This window comes from Musa acuminata, chromosome BXJ1-1 (genome assembly GCF_036884655.1).
Source record: "Musa acuminata AAA Group cultivar baxijiao chromosome BXJ1-1, Cavendish_Baxijiao_AAA, whole genome shotgun sequence".
Taxonomy (NCBI): Eukaryota; Viridiplantae; Streptophyta; class Magnoliopsida; order Zingiberales; family Musaceae; genus Musa; species Musa acuminata.
This window is the reverse complement of record NC_088327.1, coordinates 9,043,818-9,062,501: the sequence shown is the minus strand read 5'-3', so window position 1 is coordinate 9,062,501 and position 18,684 is coordinate 9,043,818. Positions and strand designations below refer to the sequence as shown.

The window sequence follows — 18,684 nt, the reverse complement described above, 5'->3', positions numbered from 1 at the left end:
GCTACTTATCATCTTTGTTGATGTAGCGATATTTCTTGCTAGTAGACAAACGAATAATTGATACCGTTCAACGTTTGCTCCATATATACACATTGTATTAGGCCAACAACGTTTTACTCCAATCCAAACCTAATATATGGATCTCCATCAATCACATCATCGCATTTACTGCATCGACATATTTTCCGAACCGAAACAAATGCATCGTAACCATTCACGATCACATCCATGACCCTACAAATAAGGATATTCTCATGTCAGTACAGCACAGATTAATTACATATTATTTTTTATAATTAATTATCTTTTACATTCAGATATCCATATTTTTAAAAATTATTTTAAGATTTTTATAATTATAAAAATAAAATATTTAACTCTGTTTTATTGATAAATACCGTAAAATTTATCATTGAGTACGTACTGACTTTATTTCACTTCGATGATTTATCACTGAACATATTTTCATCGAGGATCATAATATAACTTTTAAAAGTATAAGAACCAATATCATTATTTATAATTAGCTCACATTACTCCCACGTCAAAACGAGAATACAGGTAAAAGTGGACCATTTTAACACATACATCATAGCCAAATATGATATTATCATAAACTGGAAAACGTCACATTTAATATCAAATATAAAATATTGATGTTAGCCTTTTAGGGTATGAGTTTTTGAGATCTAATGACACAAAACTAACTTTTATAGTTGAGTTCTTTTTAGTTAGTATCATCCAAATTCAAATTCAAATCAAAGATAGGTACTTAAAAACTAAACGAGTAGCATATGGAAAGACATTGCGAACACGAACGTCATCTAGTTCTTGAAAAATTTGTTTTATAAAATTATTTTTTCTAACACAAAATGCCGAAAACGTGTTTTCAGCACACTGGAAAGAAACATGTGGCTTAGCTTTTGAGCGTGGCCAGATATTTAAGACCGACAGGCTCGACGAGTCAACCCAAAACAACGTGGTCGCATGCTGATCGCTTATAATTCCGAAAGCAACACTCCGCCGTGTCGTGTTGTCCGTCTGAAGTAAACAGTGGGCCAAAAATATTCGAATGCACCCCTCGTTTCGGTTGAATCCAAATTGGAATCGAACGGGCGTAGGTCGACACACGAGTTGAAATTTCTCGTAGTCGGGGCCGTGTACCTGACCATATCAATCATGTCTATCTTTGACCTTTCCTTCTTCTCGACGAGGAGATGAAGCTGCAAAACAACTTCCCTAATAACTCCATTATTTTCTGGCTCTGTGAAGATTTAATAACCTGAACACGAGGCAACTGCGCCAGTGTGGGCGGCGGCGTGCATAAAGGCCTGCTCTCTCTCTCTCTCTCTCTCTCTTTATCGCTCTTCCTCAAACATATGCATAAAGGTCTGCTATCTCCTCAGTCTCTCTCTCTCTCTCTCTCTGCCACTGGGTTAATACAATCTGACCGATTATATAAATATCTGAATCTAAAATATTAACTAGAATAGCTAAGTAAATCTTAATATAACTCAAGCAGATTGGACGGGCCTGCAGAAGAAAGGCCTGCAAAAGATGGGAGGACGGCCAAGAGAAGGTGACGCCAACAGAAGGAAACAAGAGAAGGACGAGAGGGCGGCGGAGCGAAGGCTATGGGCGAGACTGTGAGAGAGGGAAAGGAGACAGGCGACCGCAGCAAGGATAGGGATGGCTTTGTGACAACTTGCTAACTGCAACATCAATCAACACCAAATCAACAACAAATGGAGGAAAAGTAAAGATCAAAACGCCATGTTTCTTGTTATTTTATCCTATAGGATCGAGTCGGTGTTATAAAAAAGAAATAAGTTAAGGAAAACCTCCATGAGAAGTGTCGTTTGCAAAGGTCGATCAGAGGGCATGAAGTTGTGTCACTTGAAATTGTGTATCCTTTTGGCAGATTCAAGTGTATTCGATAAAAGCATGGCGATTGTCATCGGACCAACTCCACCAGGAACTGGGGTGATAGCGGAAGCTTCCGTACAAGCTTCTTCGTAGCAGACATCACCAACCAGCCGATAACCTCGAGGGCTTTCTGCATCCTGAAATGATCAGAAGAAACAATTGAGTCCACCACCTAGTAAGATAATGCTTCTCCACATGTACGAGTATCACACGAAAGATCCAACCTAATACGTGTTGAGAGAATAAAGGAAATAATCACAATAATCATCATAAGATCCACATTTCTCGTAAGTACAGTCAAAAGCATGTATCCACATTTCTCATGTATGTGTGCCCACACATAACAGAGATATCGAATTAAGTACTCTGGTTTTACCAAGTATCAAGAACATTGGATTTCAAACATGATTATGCATGAGGCACATACTTCAAGCATTTTCCTTGGAAAAGAAATACTTGGTTGATCAAGAATATCGTGTGCATGAAAGAGGTAAAGACTTGGTTTTGATTCCAAAAGCATTACAAGAAACTTCACTGAGTAGCAGACACTCGTATCAAAAGCAAAAGATCAATGTTAAAGTGTAATAATGTTTGATGGCAGCAACCAAAACTACACTTATGTTTGTAAGGTTGCCTATGCACAACGAAATAAGATAAAACAAAGAAAAGAATTTCCTCCATCGTGTAAGGTAAACGAGAGAAGCAAAACAAGCAGTAAATTTCCAAGAAATACACAGTAGATATGTAAGCTATGCATTTCAGATGTCTGTATAATACACATGGTTCCCTCGATACCAAAGCCTCACACTTCCTAAGAGAGCTATCTGGAGTTACGGCCCAGTTTCTTAGATCATGCTGAGCACCAAATGGGGACTTTCCAATAACTGTTATACCCAGTGTTCATTTATTGCTCATAAATGTTTGTTGGGCATGTGTTCATGTGTGTATAAATCCAATCACTCCAGGCTGAATCTGACTGAACTTGAATACATGTTTAATCGGCACAAGAAAATAATTTTGCTTCATCTAACACATACAGGAATTGATCAAGTACACTTCAGTATGTACACACTATACAAAAGACATCTATTCATATTCTGATGTGAATCCAGAATGACTGGTAAGATTGGCCCACTTCTAGGAGATCAAGTGACATGATACTATGTTTTGCCATCAAAAGTGCAGCAGACATTGATAATCAGAGCTGGTACTTGTAAAGCCTATAGAAAGTAGTGTGGAACATGACACGTTGATAAGATTGCATGGCTAATTATTAAATGTTTACATAAAAGACTAGAAAACAGTTATATTCTTCGTTATGGACATTAGGAATAAAGAGATAAGAAAATCATGCCGCAAACGAAAACATGATAGTTTACATGGAAATAACAACGCTATCATTCCCAAGTTCAAATATCAGTAGTGTATACGTAAGCACTATCAAATTGCTGCAAATGTAGGAACACATTTCTAGATTATAAGGAAGCATAAATGATGATACAAAAAGGAAGCATCTTACATCAACTGGATTTATTCCGACATCTATCACGACTGCCCCTGGCTTTATCCAGCTGCCTCTTACCAAGTTGGCAACCCCAGCAGCTGAAATCACAATATCCGCTTGTCTTGTAACTTCCTCAGGATTTTTAGTATGAGAGTGGACTATGCTGACGGTTGCATTTGCTTTCTGTTGAAGTCATGAAAGCCTAATTAGCACAAGGCATAGAGTAGAGGCCTTTAAACAACAAACGGTCAGGATCTTCTACAGTAATGCAAGATTGATGTAAAGAGTAGTACTTGCAGCAGCAATGCAGCAGGCATTCCAACAATATTGCTCCTGCCGATAACAACAGCTCTCTTCCCCTTGATTTCAACTCCATGCCTGTATAATAATTCCATGCATCCCTTAGGAGTACAAGGAACAAACAAGGGGTCCCTACCTTGCATAGCAAGACGACCAATATTCAACGGATGGAAACCATCCACATCTTTCTCAATATTAACAGCATTCAAAATGTTCTCCTCATTCATATGCTGCAAAATACAGTGTTTCTCCTAAGTCTTTTTAGTAAAAAAAAACAAAGCACAAATTCAAGACCAACTGAGAACAAGATAAAGCATCAGGCATCCAAATTCTTACATATAACAAAAAGAGAAATATATGGCTTGCTTATGCTCCAGACTGATCTTAGCACACATATGCTCGAACTAATTTCCCGATGTTGTAAGAAACAGCCTACCCTACAATTCTCTTGACATTTTGAGTTACTGAACGAGATAAAATGAGTACAGTTCAAAAGATGGATAGGATTTAAATGCAATTCCACGTGAGAAGAGCACATTCCACATCAATAAAGAGCCACGAAAGCTAAAGATAAACAAATATCAAGCATCTTTTTAGCATCTACTACAGCTGATTTGTGCATGTTGAAATAATAATTCCATCCAACCAAAGGAGAAAAAAAAAAAGAGTAACATTAATTTGGTGCAATGTAAGATATCTTCAGCAAGTGCATTTGCATAGAAACATAAAATGATATAAAATAATTTGTACCTGATGAAACACTTGCTAAGAAGAACATATGCTAGGCATGAACACTATATGAAGATAAATAAATCCCATAGCATCTATTTTGAATTTACTGGTGTTTTGTGCATGTTGAGATAATAATTCCATCAAACCAAATAAAAAAGAAGTAGCATTTTATTAGTCCAATAAAAGATATCTTTGGCATATGCATTCACATACAAACAGGAAACAATATAAAAAATCTGTAATTTAGCAAAGCACTAGTTACAGAAATCATACACGAGGGAGAGGCAACTGAACAAGAATCCCATGAACTGATGGATCATTGTTGAATTCTAAAATATGCTTAATCACTTCTTCCTCTGTGCTGTCCTCAGGCAAATTAACTTCATAAGATTTTATACCCACTGCTTCACAAGCCTTCTTCTTATTGCGGACATAAGTTTGAGAATCCTTCCTTGAGCCCACAAGAATGACTGCCAAACCAGGAATGACACCGATTGCTTCCTTCATACCGGCTACTTCCCCAGCAACTTCATCTTTTATTTGGTTTGAGACCAACTTCCCATCAATAACCTTGGCAAGAGTATCCGTATTTGTTGCCACTACATGTCCAGATCAAGAAACATTAGGCTCGAAAACAAAAGCAAAGTATGGCAAAAAGAGGACGTCAACAAACAAATGCTTTTCAAGTGTCGATGAACTTGACTTCTTGGTCCTTCTGATTATAACTTCAAGGTTGAACTATTGATTGCCTCTAGACCACATATTTCCATAACGTGTCATACACACAACTTTGGTCTCCCTTCATACTTCCTCATAGTAAAACTTAAGGTTCTGATTGAGTAAACTCTAAAATTACATAACCAGGTCCAGACCTGGATTTTACAAACTGATGGAACCGCAACATAGACAAATTCTTCAAATATTAATAGAAAATTCGTTCTATTTACCCTAATTGCAGCTCCTCATTATTCAACTAGTGATCCCCACTTCTAGAATTCCCACAAGCAGCACAAGAAGAACAACGGTTCTAAAATCATACATACTATATATATACTATATATATAGACCAATATCATGGTTATTCTACTAACGAAAGACGGAAAGCATAAACCATCATGACGTACACATGAATAACCAACCCCAAAAGGTTCTGAATGGCCCAAGAGACTGATCAAAGAAGGAACCAAGAAAAAGTATATGAAACTTTGATCGGCATCACAGCTGAGCAATTCGGTACCAGAGAAAGCTGCATACGACAGGAAAAAACATCAGACGCATACCTGCGGCGACAGCGGATGAACTACAGCACCGCGACAAGGTCGATCGAGACGCGTTCAGGCGCAAGGGCGTCAGTTGGATGGAAACCGACGGCTGGAATTGGAAAGCCCTGATAGGGACAGTGCACCGGAAGGGAAGAAGCCGGGCGGTGGCCGAGGACGAGAAATCCGACATCACCGACGGAGCCATACCCGGCTGAGAAGAGGGGAGGGGGGAGGGGAAGCGGTTCCTTGGAAGGTTAGGGTGTTGCCGCGGGAGAGTGGATGCGGCGGATTCGTGACACGAGTTTTCTGCCGCGGAACTAAAATAAGCTTACGGCTCGCGACGTATCGGGTTGTGATTGCAATAAATAGTTTCCAAGGGTTCGGATTCGGATTCGGATTCGGATTCGGATTCGGAAAACAAAAAGGCTCGCCTCCCATTTTTGCTGTTTCCGATTTTCGAAAAATGTTTTTGGAATTTATCCCAAGTACAAATAAATAAGATGCCTTTTTTTTTTTCCCTTTTGTTTGTTTATTTGTTCGACTTGATTTCTGACTTCGATAGAAAAGGAAATACTATTAAAAAGTTAGAATATTATTTAGAGTGAACAGTCTTTGATTGAGATTGCTCCGTGTTCATGTAAAATGTGAAATAAATCACTGTCTATGTTATTTACCAACGAAAGTGGTTGGCTACCTTATAAGACTTGCTGAAAGAGCTCTCAAACCATCAACCTACAATTTTATTCATACACAATTAGGCAAATGCACAACAGAGACTAACAGATAATACAGCATCAAAGAAATTTTAGTAGTAATGTGGTGTGTGTGTGTGTGTGTGTATACATGTGAAAAATCTATCATGTACAACAAAGCCTAAATAATAATACATAAAACTCAAACCAAAGATGATGATATAGCGATTCGAATAAAACGGGAAAGATATGAAAAACAAGAACTAGCATCTCGTTCATTAGGCGATGCATGCATGGGGCTTCCACCGGGTGCAATGGACTAAATAATGATAATGGAGGAATGTAAACAATCAAATGTACCGATATTTTGACAATAAATTTTCATCAAAACTATCTATAACCTTATTCACTTATCCACCTGCCAATGCCATTCGGTCGAATTGGCCCACCATCTTAAAGGAACAAAAGGTAAGCAACTAACCTTAGATAACCCGATACAACCCTAATGGTCTTTAAACACAATTATTGCCATGATGTCATCTGCTTGTAACCATGCGGATAAGGCTCCCATCCAGAGTCTGGCTCTTTCCGCTTCAATGTAGTGTCTGAACTGGAAGGCTGTGCACCGGTCTTCGGTTGTTCTTCCATCCATCGACCGTGACCTTGCAAAAAGAATTGTCTAAAACTGCTGCCTTCTCTGATCCCACCCTCCACGGACGTCATACCACCATTCAAGTCAAGACCAGGTTGCAAAGACCCAAAACCAGCCATGTTTGAGGGCATAGCCGCACCTATAAGAAAGGGTGGCCTGGCAGATGTTAGACCAAGAGCTGCTGAGCCAGTAACATGCGGCATGACTGTTGCACCTCTGGAGTCTACCATGTAAGAAATGTTTCCAGGTGAATAATATGCTGGGGGGACTGACACGGAAGGCCCAGTCGGGAGTCCAGTATATCCATAAGTGGGGGTTGGCATGTTTGTATAAGCCATCAGTGGCCTTGCGACAACAGGAGGCTCCATCTTCAGTCCTACTGATAGAAAAGACTGCTGCACTTGGTTGTCATTAGCTTTCCTTTCAACAGCAATTTTTGATCCCATAATTTTGATAACGGGATCAGTGGGTGTTGGAACTCCAAAAGAATCAGAGGGTTTGGTTGATGACATATCAAAGTTGCAAGAATTACCAATATTGGGGAAAGATGGGTTATCATTCAGGTCAAAGTCTCTAAGAAAAGGCTGCCTGGAAGATGATGATGAAGCTGAAGACAGGCTCCGCTCTCCACTCTGGAAATGCAGCTTCAAGGATGAGGATGGACACATAGACGTTTCTTCATCTCCAAGGCGATTAAGATCCAAACTTAGCTTCTCTGTTCTTCTCGAACTAACTTCCACACATGAATCTCCGGATGGCAGACTAGAGGAAGCAGGCAACTCCTTCACCAATATGGGTTCATCACCCACCTCATCAGCCCTTTCAGCCACATTCAAATCAAATTCAAGCGAGTTTGTCTTTGGTTTTGAACCAGAAGATGACCTTTCACCATCAGGAGTTCTCCGAGGAGATGCTGGCCGAAAAGCACTGGTAGCAGCCGAACCTTTCCATCCCATTTCACCTCCGAAACAGAGAGGTGTAACAGGCAATCCTGGAGCTCCTTTTGAACAAGCAATAACAGCTACAGGAGCAGACACGCCGATAGGCATTTTCAAAATGGGCTTTAACGAGCATTCAGGTTCATCACTGCAAATATCTGAATTCAGATCGAAATTGAATCTGTCTGCGATAGACTTACCAACTGATTCCTGAGCAGGAACATTTGGTTTGGGTGATTCTATATTTTGCTCAGAGTTTTCCTGGTCAGGGCTCATGTTCTGTGTGATCTCTGACCCCTTCTCAGTAGATGTAGTAACAGAAGGACCATTTCCAGCAGATGAACTATTCCCACCAATTTCCTCGGTCACTGGTTGATCCTGCTTTTCTTCTTCAGAATCAGGGTTATGAGAACCAGTTGTTCCACCAGAGTTGACCTCAGGAGAGCTGCAAAAAGGCTCTCTATAATCAACCACCTCTTGCTCCACTGCTATAGCGACTTGCCTTGCAACCTCTAGTGCATCATCCAAACATTCAAGTCTCATATCTGACTTTCGACCAATTTCCTTATTTGCCTTGGTCCCCACGACTTTTAGGAAATCAGGAGAGTTCAAGAAATGACCTTTACGAATATTAAGATTGACCTCACCATCAGTGCCTTTAAGGACACTACTCATGGCTTCCTCCCTTTGACAAGGTAACTGAGGATCACCTGGATCGCTGAGGTTGCTGACAGTACAGGCAAGTTCATGAATACCACTAGCGAGATTTGCAGCTGTGTTGGACTCCTTGGCTGTTATTAAACACTTTTCCTTCCCATGGTCAAAAGCACCAGAATTTAGCTCATGTAGCATTGCCTTTGAGGCACACGAGTCACCATTGTTAGAATCCAACTTGCGTGAATTAGTCAGCTCTGGAGCAGCGACCGATGGTGTCACAGAAGTAGAAAACACAAAGGATGAAGAATTACTGCAAGTTTCTCTTTGATTGGATTTGCATGGTTTCACTTCCCTCATTTCCACATCCATCCCTCTTACGCTATCAGGGACATTTTTCAACAATGATGCATCAGGCTGATCATCTGTATCTCCTTCCCGACCAGATTGTGAACCAGTGCCAGTAGAGGACTTTCCTACTGCAACAGAAACAGAAGACCCCTCTATAACAGTTAACTTCTCCTGACAAGAGGTTGATACAAGGGATGACCCCGATGAACACACATCTGCTGAAACTGCATTCGGATTGATGGGATTGGAAGATGTAGAAATAGCTTTTTGTGATGCTATAACTTTTTCTTTATAGGTGGAATCATGAGGGGAACTGCCTGAACATACTGTGACATCAGCAACCTGGATCTCAGTTCCTGCCAATTTCACTTCACATTTTCCTTCACCAATTCTTTCTGTGCATGGGGGAATATCAACAACTGAATTTACTAAGTCCATACTTTTTTCATTCATCTGCACATCCTCAAAAGGTTCAAGCTGATCACTTTGACAAGTCCCACTTGTTTCCTGATCATGGCAACTTTTACCATCATTTCTTGCATGATTCCACTTATCATACAAAATTCTAGCCTTCTCCTTAATTAGAATGCTTTTGTGATCAAGAAGAAGTTCGATGGTAACTCCAATTCCAGAGGCAGTTATCTGTTTAAGCTCAATTGGAAACCTCTCAAAAAATGTCAATAATGAACTTATCAGCTCTTCAACACCACTAACATCAGCATGGAGCTTCAGTGCTTCTTGAAGCCATTGGTTAAGAAAAACAAGCCCATTCAACTGGAGAAATTGATTAACACATTCCTTATTGTCTGTAGCTGCTAAAACACTTGCAACTGTAGACCATTGTCTTACTGCATCACCTAAGTTACTCGTAACAGAATCATTCAGTTTCTGAATCATGGAGAGCAGCTCTTCAATCCTAGGGAGACTCGAAAGGCCATCCCTCATCTCAGTTAGGGTGAAAAAATCTTCTAGCGTCATTCTAGCTCACAAGATCAAATGGAGTCGCTAAAAGCTTCAATGTCCAATTCCTTCCACCATGCTGCTATTTAAGTCATCAAACCATGAATAGGAAGAGAAAAAGCATGTGATATGGCCTTTTTTCCTGCAATATATAGCATTATTTGGTCAGGAGGGTTGTGAAAACATAATGGTTAGACAATTTTTAACATTTCCTTTCAAATAACATAAAATTTCCATATATAGTATAATGCAAAAGTTAAGAAATAGTATAATGAATTATTCAAATTCAACCAACAATGACTTCTTGGCAATTTCGCAAACCAGTATACTCTGGGTAAGTTTTACTTTTCTTCTTATTGTCATACATCGCTGGTCATTCTAATCGGTGTTCTGTCCTTCTACTCTTTTTTCTGTCACCCTTATAGCTTCTCCGCTTGTTTTCCATTATAGATATCTCCATTTCTCTTCCACCTCCTTTTCTGCATTTCATCTATACATGTATTTGTGAAACTATAGCCCAAACAAGCAACCAATTATGTGCCCATGAACCACATAGGTATTCTGCGCTGATGGCCCAGCAAAACTTGCACTTTTGACACTAATAAGCTCTAGGTTAAATAGTGGTACATCACAGAAATCAAAGTTGCATTCTCAGAGCACCATGCCATGAAATACTGAAAAATAAGGATATTTCCCATTTTCCCTGACATATGAGAAGAATTTATGTGTTGAACTTCATTGATAAAATTGCTTTACACCAGCAAAGAACCATATATTTCATAGTCCATATTGCCTCACAGTAACTGTCTACCACTAAGATTGATCATTTGATAGATATCAAAAAAATATATGATCCAAAATAAGTGGAGAATGAACATTTGCTTGAAATATTTCCTAAATAATTGTTTTATATCTTTGAAAACACATGGACCCTTTAATTATATCTTTGTTGTAGATAACATATCAAAGTCACCTCATTTCAAAAGAATGAACCTAGTACACAAGCCTTCCACTAATGTGGGGCCTCAACGTAGGCAGCAGTCTTACATCTATATTTAGAGGTTGTTATTAATATTACTAATATTACTAAGCTAATGTACAGAGCCACCTCATCTGCTTAATCGATATTACTAATATTAGTATCCCTATTCAGATTATTAGCAGTATAGATCACACTTTTCTTTCTAGCTGTTTGATGGAGCTGGTAAGAATACATAGCCTAATATCCATGAACTTGAATGTATTGACCATGGTTGCAGAATATGTGAACAGAAAAAGGAGTCCTAGTTCCAAATAAAGTAGTAAACATTACTGGATACAACTAAACCATGTTTAACAATAATAACATAGATTCGTTTGTTTTACCTTGAATAAGCTAAGACAATGGTAGAAAAAACTTAATTGAACTGTTGGATAAATAAGGAATCGCCAACCTTGAGAAAAAGAAAGACATCCTCAACAAAAACAAGGTCCACATATATGCAGAAATATTCCTGTGTCAGTTATCTGGATCCTAGACATGAAGGTTGCAATGGAGCAATGAAGTTAAAAAATATATTTAATTTAAAAAATGAAATTGGTCAAGCATGCTCATGAAGCTGCTGAAAATTCACAGTATGCTGATCTTTACTAATCATGGGATACTAGTGAGCAAGAAGAAAGGACGTCAGGCCTCCCTATTCAGATACCTCTACATTTGATCTTTTGCTTTTTCAAATCCCAGTGTTCCACTTACCAGGATATGGTGCCACCCAAGTATTGCAACTGAAGGGCAATTTGCAGTTAGATCAATCCTTTATCTACATGTCAATACAAAACACAAGTCCATAGTGTGCGTGTGTGACTCATCAATTATGAACAAGTCACAACATCGGGTTCTAAATAATATTATATACATACATTTAGTGACAATGCCGCCAAATAATCATAGTCTATTCAGTAATCCGTAGCTGCTGCATACCAAAACAGAGAAATTTGGAATTTGACCAAAGAAAAAAAAAAACTATATAACCAATATAGAACATATTGAAGATTATGAGAATTCTGTATAGAAATTTCATTAGACTTCAAATGAAAAAGTTCCTGCTAAGATCATTTATGTCATGACTTTAAGTCATTGCTTGAATCATAAGAGGTAGAGATGGTGTAGGCATCGTACAAGTGCATTCTAGATGTGTACCGCCTCTGGCTTTTGCATCTCATCGGATAACTTAAGCCATGACATGAAGCATTTCTCTCCCACTAACAAGCACTTAAGCCAAGTTAATGAAGGGCCCTTGTGGGTTGGAGGCATAATTAGGCTAGGTCTCACGTGCCAGCTGCTACAACATGATTCTGTGTGACAATTCTGAACTTTGGCTATGTGTTGGTTTACCCCTTGAGGAGAACATGAAGCCTAAAATGAAAATGGATGCAATTGTATATAGGGCTAGATGTTACACATTTTGGGCCATATAATTCTAGGCTCGTCGAGCTAATGGATATGTTTTCTCAACACGATTGGTATCACAAAATTGGCAGACAAAGAGAGAAAAATCATGAAGGGTAAATGAAACTCAAGTCACAGAGTTGAATCCACGATGTTGATGTTCAGATATATAATCTTCGAGAATGATCACCTAAAATTTGCTATTTATGGAACATAGAGGGAAAAAGTGGTCCGAAATTTGCACAAATAGAACAAATCCAAACCTTACAGTCCTGAAAGCTATGAACTACAAGCTGAAAATTCATCTGAACCCGCACTCAAAGGGGAACGGAAGCAGAATAAAAGGAAACGCCTAAAACTAAGCATCAAAATTAGAAAGCAAAAACAAAGATCAGAAATTCTATCAAAATAAAAACACAACACAATGATTCAGATTTTAATAGAAAAACCTACAGATCTACACCACCGAAGCATTATAACAAAACCCTAAGCAACACCAAATCCAAAAGGGAAAAAAAAAAAAACACACACACACACACACAACAAGCGAAACACAAACAACAAAACGAGATATTTAGGGGCAAAAACCCAAACAAACCGCAGGACGTTCGGCGAGAAAAACTAGGAGAACCGAATCAAACTTCGGAGACAAGACTAAGATGAGAAGAATCGCATAATTCAAGAAAGGGAAAGCATTTGGGGTTACCGTCACTCCGCTGCCGCTGCCGTCGCCCCGGAGAGAAACCGAAACCCTAAAATCCAGGTTCGGAAGACGGAGGAGTCCCTCCGCTTTTGACGGCGGCTCTCCTCTTGTCGCTCACGCCTCCCACCCAACCCCGCTCGCTCCTTGTGCTCTCTCTCTCTCTCTTCGTCGAACCCCCTCCCTCCCTCCCCCTTTGGGTTTTCTCTCTCCTCTGTACCATCCCTTCCTCACATTCCGCCGTATTAAATTTAATTTTGCTTTCGATTCCCCCACGGGGCCCACCGCGCGGCACGTGCAGCGGGCGACGTGGGCCGGGCGGGTGGGGCCGGCCGCCGGACACGAAGAGGAAAGATGCGGGTGGGTCGGAATGGACCGGCTGTAGCCGGTGGACGCGAGGGGGGGTTGCTGACGACGACAGTCGGGGATCTCTCTTCCGTCGTCCTTCGTATTGAGGTGTGCAGACTCGAGCCAGAGCTTTCAACGACGGGGACAGCTGGGGACAGCTGTTGTCGCAACCACATCATAGCTTTTGTTTTTAGTGTATGTCTCATCCGCATCCCCATCCCAACGCTCGACATGTCTTAACATCACAAAAAAAACAATTCATAGCTATGTACGCAGATGGTACGATACGAAGATCGCATTCAAAATCGTGCTGCTGATCATGATCGGCCTGACGGACGATCTGTTCCCCCCTCTTCTTCGACGACGCATGCAAAAAAGAGATCGCTCTTCCAAATCATGGACGATCAAGATCAACCCCTCAAGCCATGATGGACGCATCAAAAACCGTGCGAGAAGAGATCAACGTCCGTCGTCAGATTTCAAAGATCGCATTAAAATTCGCGCTGGTGATCATGATCGACCTCACGGACGATCCGTACCATCCTTCTCTCCACGGTCCGACTACGGACGGAGAAGATCGCTCTACATCAATCGTGATCATCTCCGAATCGATCGATCATGGACGCATCAAAGATCGTGCCCCGAAGAGATGAGCGCCCGTGGTCAGATTTCAATGTAAAGGTGAGTGATTGACATGGACGGCAAATACAAAATGACGTCAACGGTCGTGATTGATCGTGTTTGAGATCGACATCAATGGTATCATAAATAGCTATTAGTCGATCATACATCGACATTAACTATGTAAATCATGTGGCATTGGTGTTGATAGCCATGATTAGCATTCAAAATATCACCGCCAAAGTATAGCTAATGATTGATCTTTCGAATCTGTTGGACGGTCCTAATCAGTCTCCAAAAACTATGACGAAGATATCAGCTTCTAATTAAATAGGAATAATTAATGTGAGAGAATATTAATATTCTCTACCAATGTATAACATCTAAACCCTGAAGAGATAAAAGTCCATATCTACGTATTCAATCCTCGTACTGTGTATTAAATCTACGCTAATAATTATACGTAAACCACTTGCTATTTTTGTCTGAGATATCTAAATCTATCCTATTATTGATGATAATTGCCGAATCTAATTTGATGATGCTATACAAGCACTGGCTGCACTGACTCGAGCTCGAATCCATGAGGAGCAATAGCCGCCGTTGACCCGTCCTTGAATGGAGCCAAGCTATGTTGACTGAGAGGATGGTGGTGTCCACGTGTAAAACATTTCTTTGGGGGGGGGCGTAAATTATTGTTTTTTATTTTTGGACATCGATCGCTTCCCTGTATTGGCACAGCCAGGGTTCAGCTTTTTCCACGCACAGCAAGTCACGCGAGGCGAAAGAAAGCTCCCACGAACGACGCGATTGGCATGTGCTGGTTCCCTGTCTGAGGCGCCGTACGAGGAGGTGCGAGGCCGTACGAGCTCCATGGTTGGGTGCTCCTCCGTGTTTGGTGGCTCGGTCGAACGACACTGGTGACAGGGTACTCGTTTTGGGCTCTCAGGTAAAACGTGGAGGTGTGAGATCGACGGCTCAGACGAGCTTCACATGGGATTGACGGTCGGATTTTGATCTAATATCAGGTCATTAGGAGTCGAATGCATGGGCAATTAGCTGGTCATTTCTTTGTTTTTTCTTATATGAGTGCACTTAAATCTAATTTGAATATTTTTTATTGGATTTACTATAAATTTAAATTAAAGAAATGATAGCCCAATCAGATTTATGTATATAGAAGTCTGATATAGAAAAATTATATACACGGATGACATGCGGGCTTATGACTAATAAAATATTTAATCTCTATGCATTCCTACCCTATGGCATAGGAGTGAGACAAGTATCCAAACATTAATTGATAAGATATTGATGAACACTCTCTTAGTCAAATTAAATATTCAAATATATCTCTTATTTTTTAATTATCAATAATCTAAAATATGATTAGTATATATCATGCAGCGGTTAGAACATATATAATCCTAGACTTACTGTGGAGATCAAATTTTGACATAGCACTCGTGACCATATGAAAATACTATTTTATCTCTTTTTTCATCGGGTCTATCATCGCTCGTGACCTGTGAGAGCTATGAACTAGCCTAACCACTACATGTCTTGCCCATGACTCTCACACGATGTGGTAACAGTAGATGCATACACCCCCTCCTCCCCCTTCCACTGTGACTAAAAAAGTTTCAAAATAGCACCCCTAGTTATATGAAAATATCATTTTATCCCTTCTTTCGTGAAGCTTGTCATTGTTTGCAACGCACAAGAGACACCTCTGTTGACCCCACCGGTCCAATCGTTGCATGCCTCGTCGATGAAGGCATGCACCCCCCTCCTCCTCCTCCTGCTACGATTGACTACGAGGGCACATGGCTCGCCCCTTCTTTTTCCTCATTGTAGTTGATGGTAGACCCTTTCCTTCCTCCCCTATGGCCGATAACAAGGATTGCGAGCAAGAGAGGTCTACAAACGATAAGCCGTTTGTTTAGGGTGAGGATTCCATTTGGATGATTTACTATGATTTCAAGTAAACTTTATGTTGTTTTTATTGTGGTGAAACCAATTTTTCAACATCATTTGTTTGATGTTGTTTATCCTATTTGAATCATAGTATAGTATATATAGTTTCTAGTATGTTTTGATTTTATTTAGTGTATCCCAATAGCATCTAGTATTTTTGTTGATGTATTGAAAATATTATAAAGCTATTTAAAAATATTATAAGTGATATCATATATTTAGGCTTGTTGATTTGGTTAATGTTAAGAGTGATCTGACAACTTTAGTTAACCCAAACCTAACTAATACCATTAGTTAATCTATCCATTTTGTTGAGCGCGGATCAAAATGTTGAAACTAAAGTTGATAATAGTATATCAATCACATCCTTATAAGTCAATTTTATTTTTGCTCATACGAGACTAATCGAAATATTACAAATCTATCTAGATCATTTATAATATTTTTAAATAGATTTTATATATTTTTTTATTATGATCATCAAAATACTATAACAAATCCATTTTCGATTCATATTTGAGTGATGTTTTTAAACCATTATAAATATACATTTGAATCCTAATATAGTAAATCAATTGATTTCTAATTTATTTTGATTTTATTTAATTCATTTGAAATATTTTTTTATTAGCATTATTATGTTTTTATTGATGTTCCGAAGAAATTATAAAACTACTAGCAAAAAAAAAGTTGGCCAACGCGGTTTTTGTGTTTTTGTTTTGATTTTATTGAGTTCACTTATAATATTTTCTCTAAGCATGATTATATTCCTGACTAAGTATGGTGCCAACGCGGGTGACAGTAGAGGCTGTTTTGGAGGGACCGTGACATGAGAGGATGGGCACGGGAGGTGGTCCAAAGGGGAAAGGCGAGTAGGCGTCTCCATCACAGGCCTATCCGGCGGTCAGAAGGAGCAGCGGCGGGGCACACCAGCGAGGCCTTAATTCGCCGCTGATGCTGACGCTGCAGTCCCTCTCCGACGCACACTCGCCGTCCCTTTCCAACAACTAAACGTGGTGGGTTCGGGTGTTACTCCGCACAGTAAAAGGGGAAGAGGGATGTACCTGCGTCGCTTCCTCCACTCCTCTCTTCTGCTGTCCACTGTTCGCACCGCGATTGTACTTCGTCGTTGCGCCGTGTCCGTCTATCCTTTGTAAGCAGTGCGCGGACTGGAAGGACGATGATTCTTGGGACTGCTCATTTATGTCTTAAATCTTCCAAGGCTAGTTCGCAATAACACTTCTTTATTAGGCCTCTCACATCCATTAATCCCTCTCTCTCTCTCTCTCTCTCTCTCTCTCTCTCTCTCTATATATATATATATATATATATATATATATGATTCTTGGGACTGCTCATTTATGTCTTAAATCTTCCAAGGCTAGTTCGCAATAACACTTCTTTATTAGGCCTCTCACATCCATTAATCTCTCTCTCTCTCTCTCTCTATATATATATATATATATATAGCTTATGCATGGATTTATCTACTTACAAACTTTGGGCTTCAGATCCTAAATATATACGTACATACAAACTTTTGCATATTTATTATTTAAACAAAAAATAAATTCCAAAAAATAGATTATAACTATAAATTTTTTTTTTAGCCGAATGTCTCGCTGAACACTCTTGTCTACGTAAAAAGATTATTTTACCTCATAACATTAAAAAAAATTTACTCGTAACCCTAATCACATTTCTTTCGCTTAGCTTGTCAACCCTAGTCATGGTTGACCATAACTCTCACATGAGATAGGAGGGGAGTGAGGGTCACGATCAATGCTGTAGACCCTATTGGTCATCTCCATCCTCGTTAGACCCATCACCACCTCCCCCCTCTTCAAACTCGTAACATTATGTAAGAAAACTAATTTTTTTAAAAAAAGTAAATTAATTATTTGCCTTTATAAATTTTGATAATGATGAGAGAAGAATGTGAAGCGCTAATCGAAACATGAACACCTTAACTCCAATACAACAAGTAGATTCGAACATAAGTTGGGAAATGACATTGCTGACCATGCACCACAAATATCCTTAAGCATTGTCAACCACAATTACTCCTTGCCTCCTCACCGACTAAGCCTACAAAAGATGGGTGGGTCAAGGCAACACACACGGAGGAACGAAAGGGTATCCCCTCTAGCTTGCACTTTACCTTGGTTGAACTTTGCACCAGAACAAATAAGGAGACCGGTTCCAAAGAAGGGAGAAAGAGGGAAGAGTTTCATCTTTATCCTACAAACATCAAAGGGTATTTTTCTAGGTTTATTCCTGATGATCATTTTTTCTTATCTTGATCTGCTAGTGACTCACTGGAATGATCATTATTTTGTAATTTTTTTAAAATTTAAAGGATATCATTTAGAAAAGATAATATGTCCATGAACTGAAAGAAAAATCAACAAAGGTTGCATCAACAAAATCATATACTGAAAAGCTGAAAGATGTGTTGCTTTGGGAAAATGAAAATTGCATTGTTTTCAGACAATTACCTTTTGGTGAGATGACTCTTGAATCGGAACGATCATAAGGTTGAAATTTCTAATTTGATCAAATAAACTTTTTCTTTTTTTGTTTTCTGACTTGGCCTCACCCTTGGATCTTGCAAGTCAGAACAGGTCAAATTGACAAGT

At 39.4% G+C, this 18,684-nt stretch overlaps 2 protein-coding genes and 1 long non-coding RNA gene across 3 annotated transcripts; 1 reads left to right on the top strand and 2 right to left on the bottom strand.

Moving 5' to 3' along the window:
• Nucleotides 1–861: 861 nt before the first annotated feature.
• LOC135660578 (uncharacterized) lies at nt 862–1,846 on the top strand. The gene is made up of 2 exons (XR_010506726.1): nt 862–1,389; nt 1,523–1,846. It is a non-coding gene; the product is annotated as an uncharacterized LOC135660578 (long non-coding RNA).
• On the bottom strand, nt 1,758–6,038 carry LOC135660430 (bifunctional protein FolD 4, chloroplastic-like). Its single transcript, XM_065176387.1, has 5 exons — nt 5,743–6,038; nt 4,736–5,061; nt 3,724–3,960; nt 3,446–3,613; nt 1,758–2,063 (listed from the first exon to the last, which is right to left on the bottom strand). Exons 1-5 carry the CDS (start codon nt 5,927–5,929, stop codon nt 1,893–1,895), a joined length of 1,089 nt encoding a protein of 362 aa, XP_065032459.1. The 5' UTR covers nt 5,930–6,038; the 3' UTR covers nt 1,758–1,892.
• Nucleotides 6,039–6,706: 668 nt separating this feature from the next.
• LOC135584277 (uncharacterized) lies at nt 6,707–13,298 on the bottom strand. The gene is made up of 2 exons (XM_065176352.1): nt 13,106–13,298; nt 6,707–10,113 (listed from the first exon to the last, which is right to left on the bottom strand). The coding sequence occupies exon 2, from the start codon at nt 9,987–9,989 to the stop codon at nt 6,939–6,941; it is 3,051 nt and encodes a 1,016-aa protein (XP_065032424.1). The 5' UTR covers nt 9,990–10,113; nt 13,106–13,298; the 3' UTR covers nt 6,707–6,938.
• Nucleotides 13,299–18,684: the final 5,386 nt, after the last annotated feature.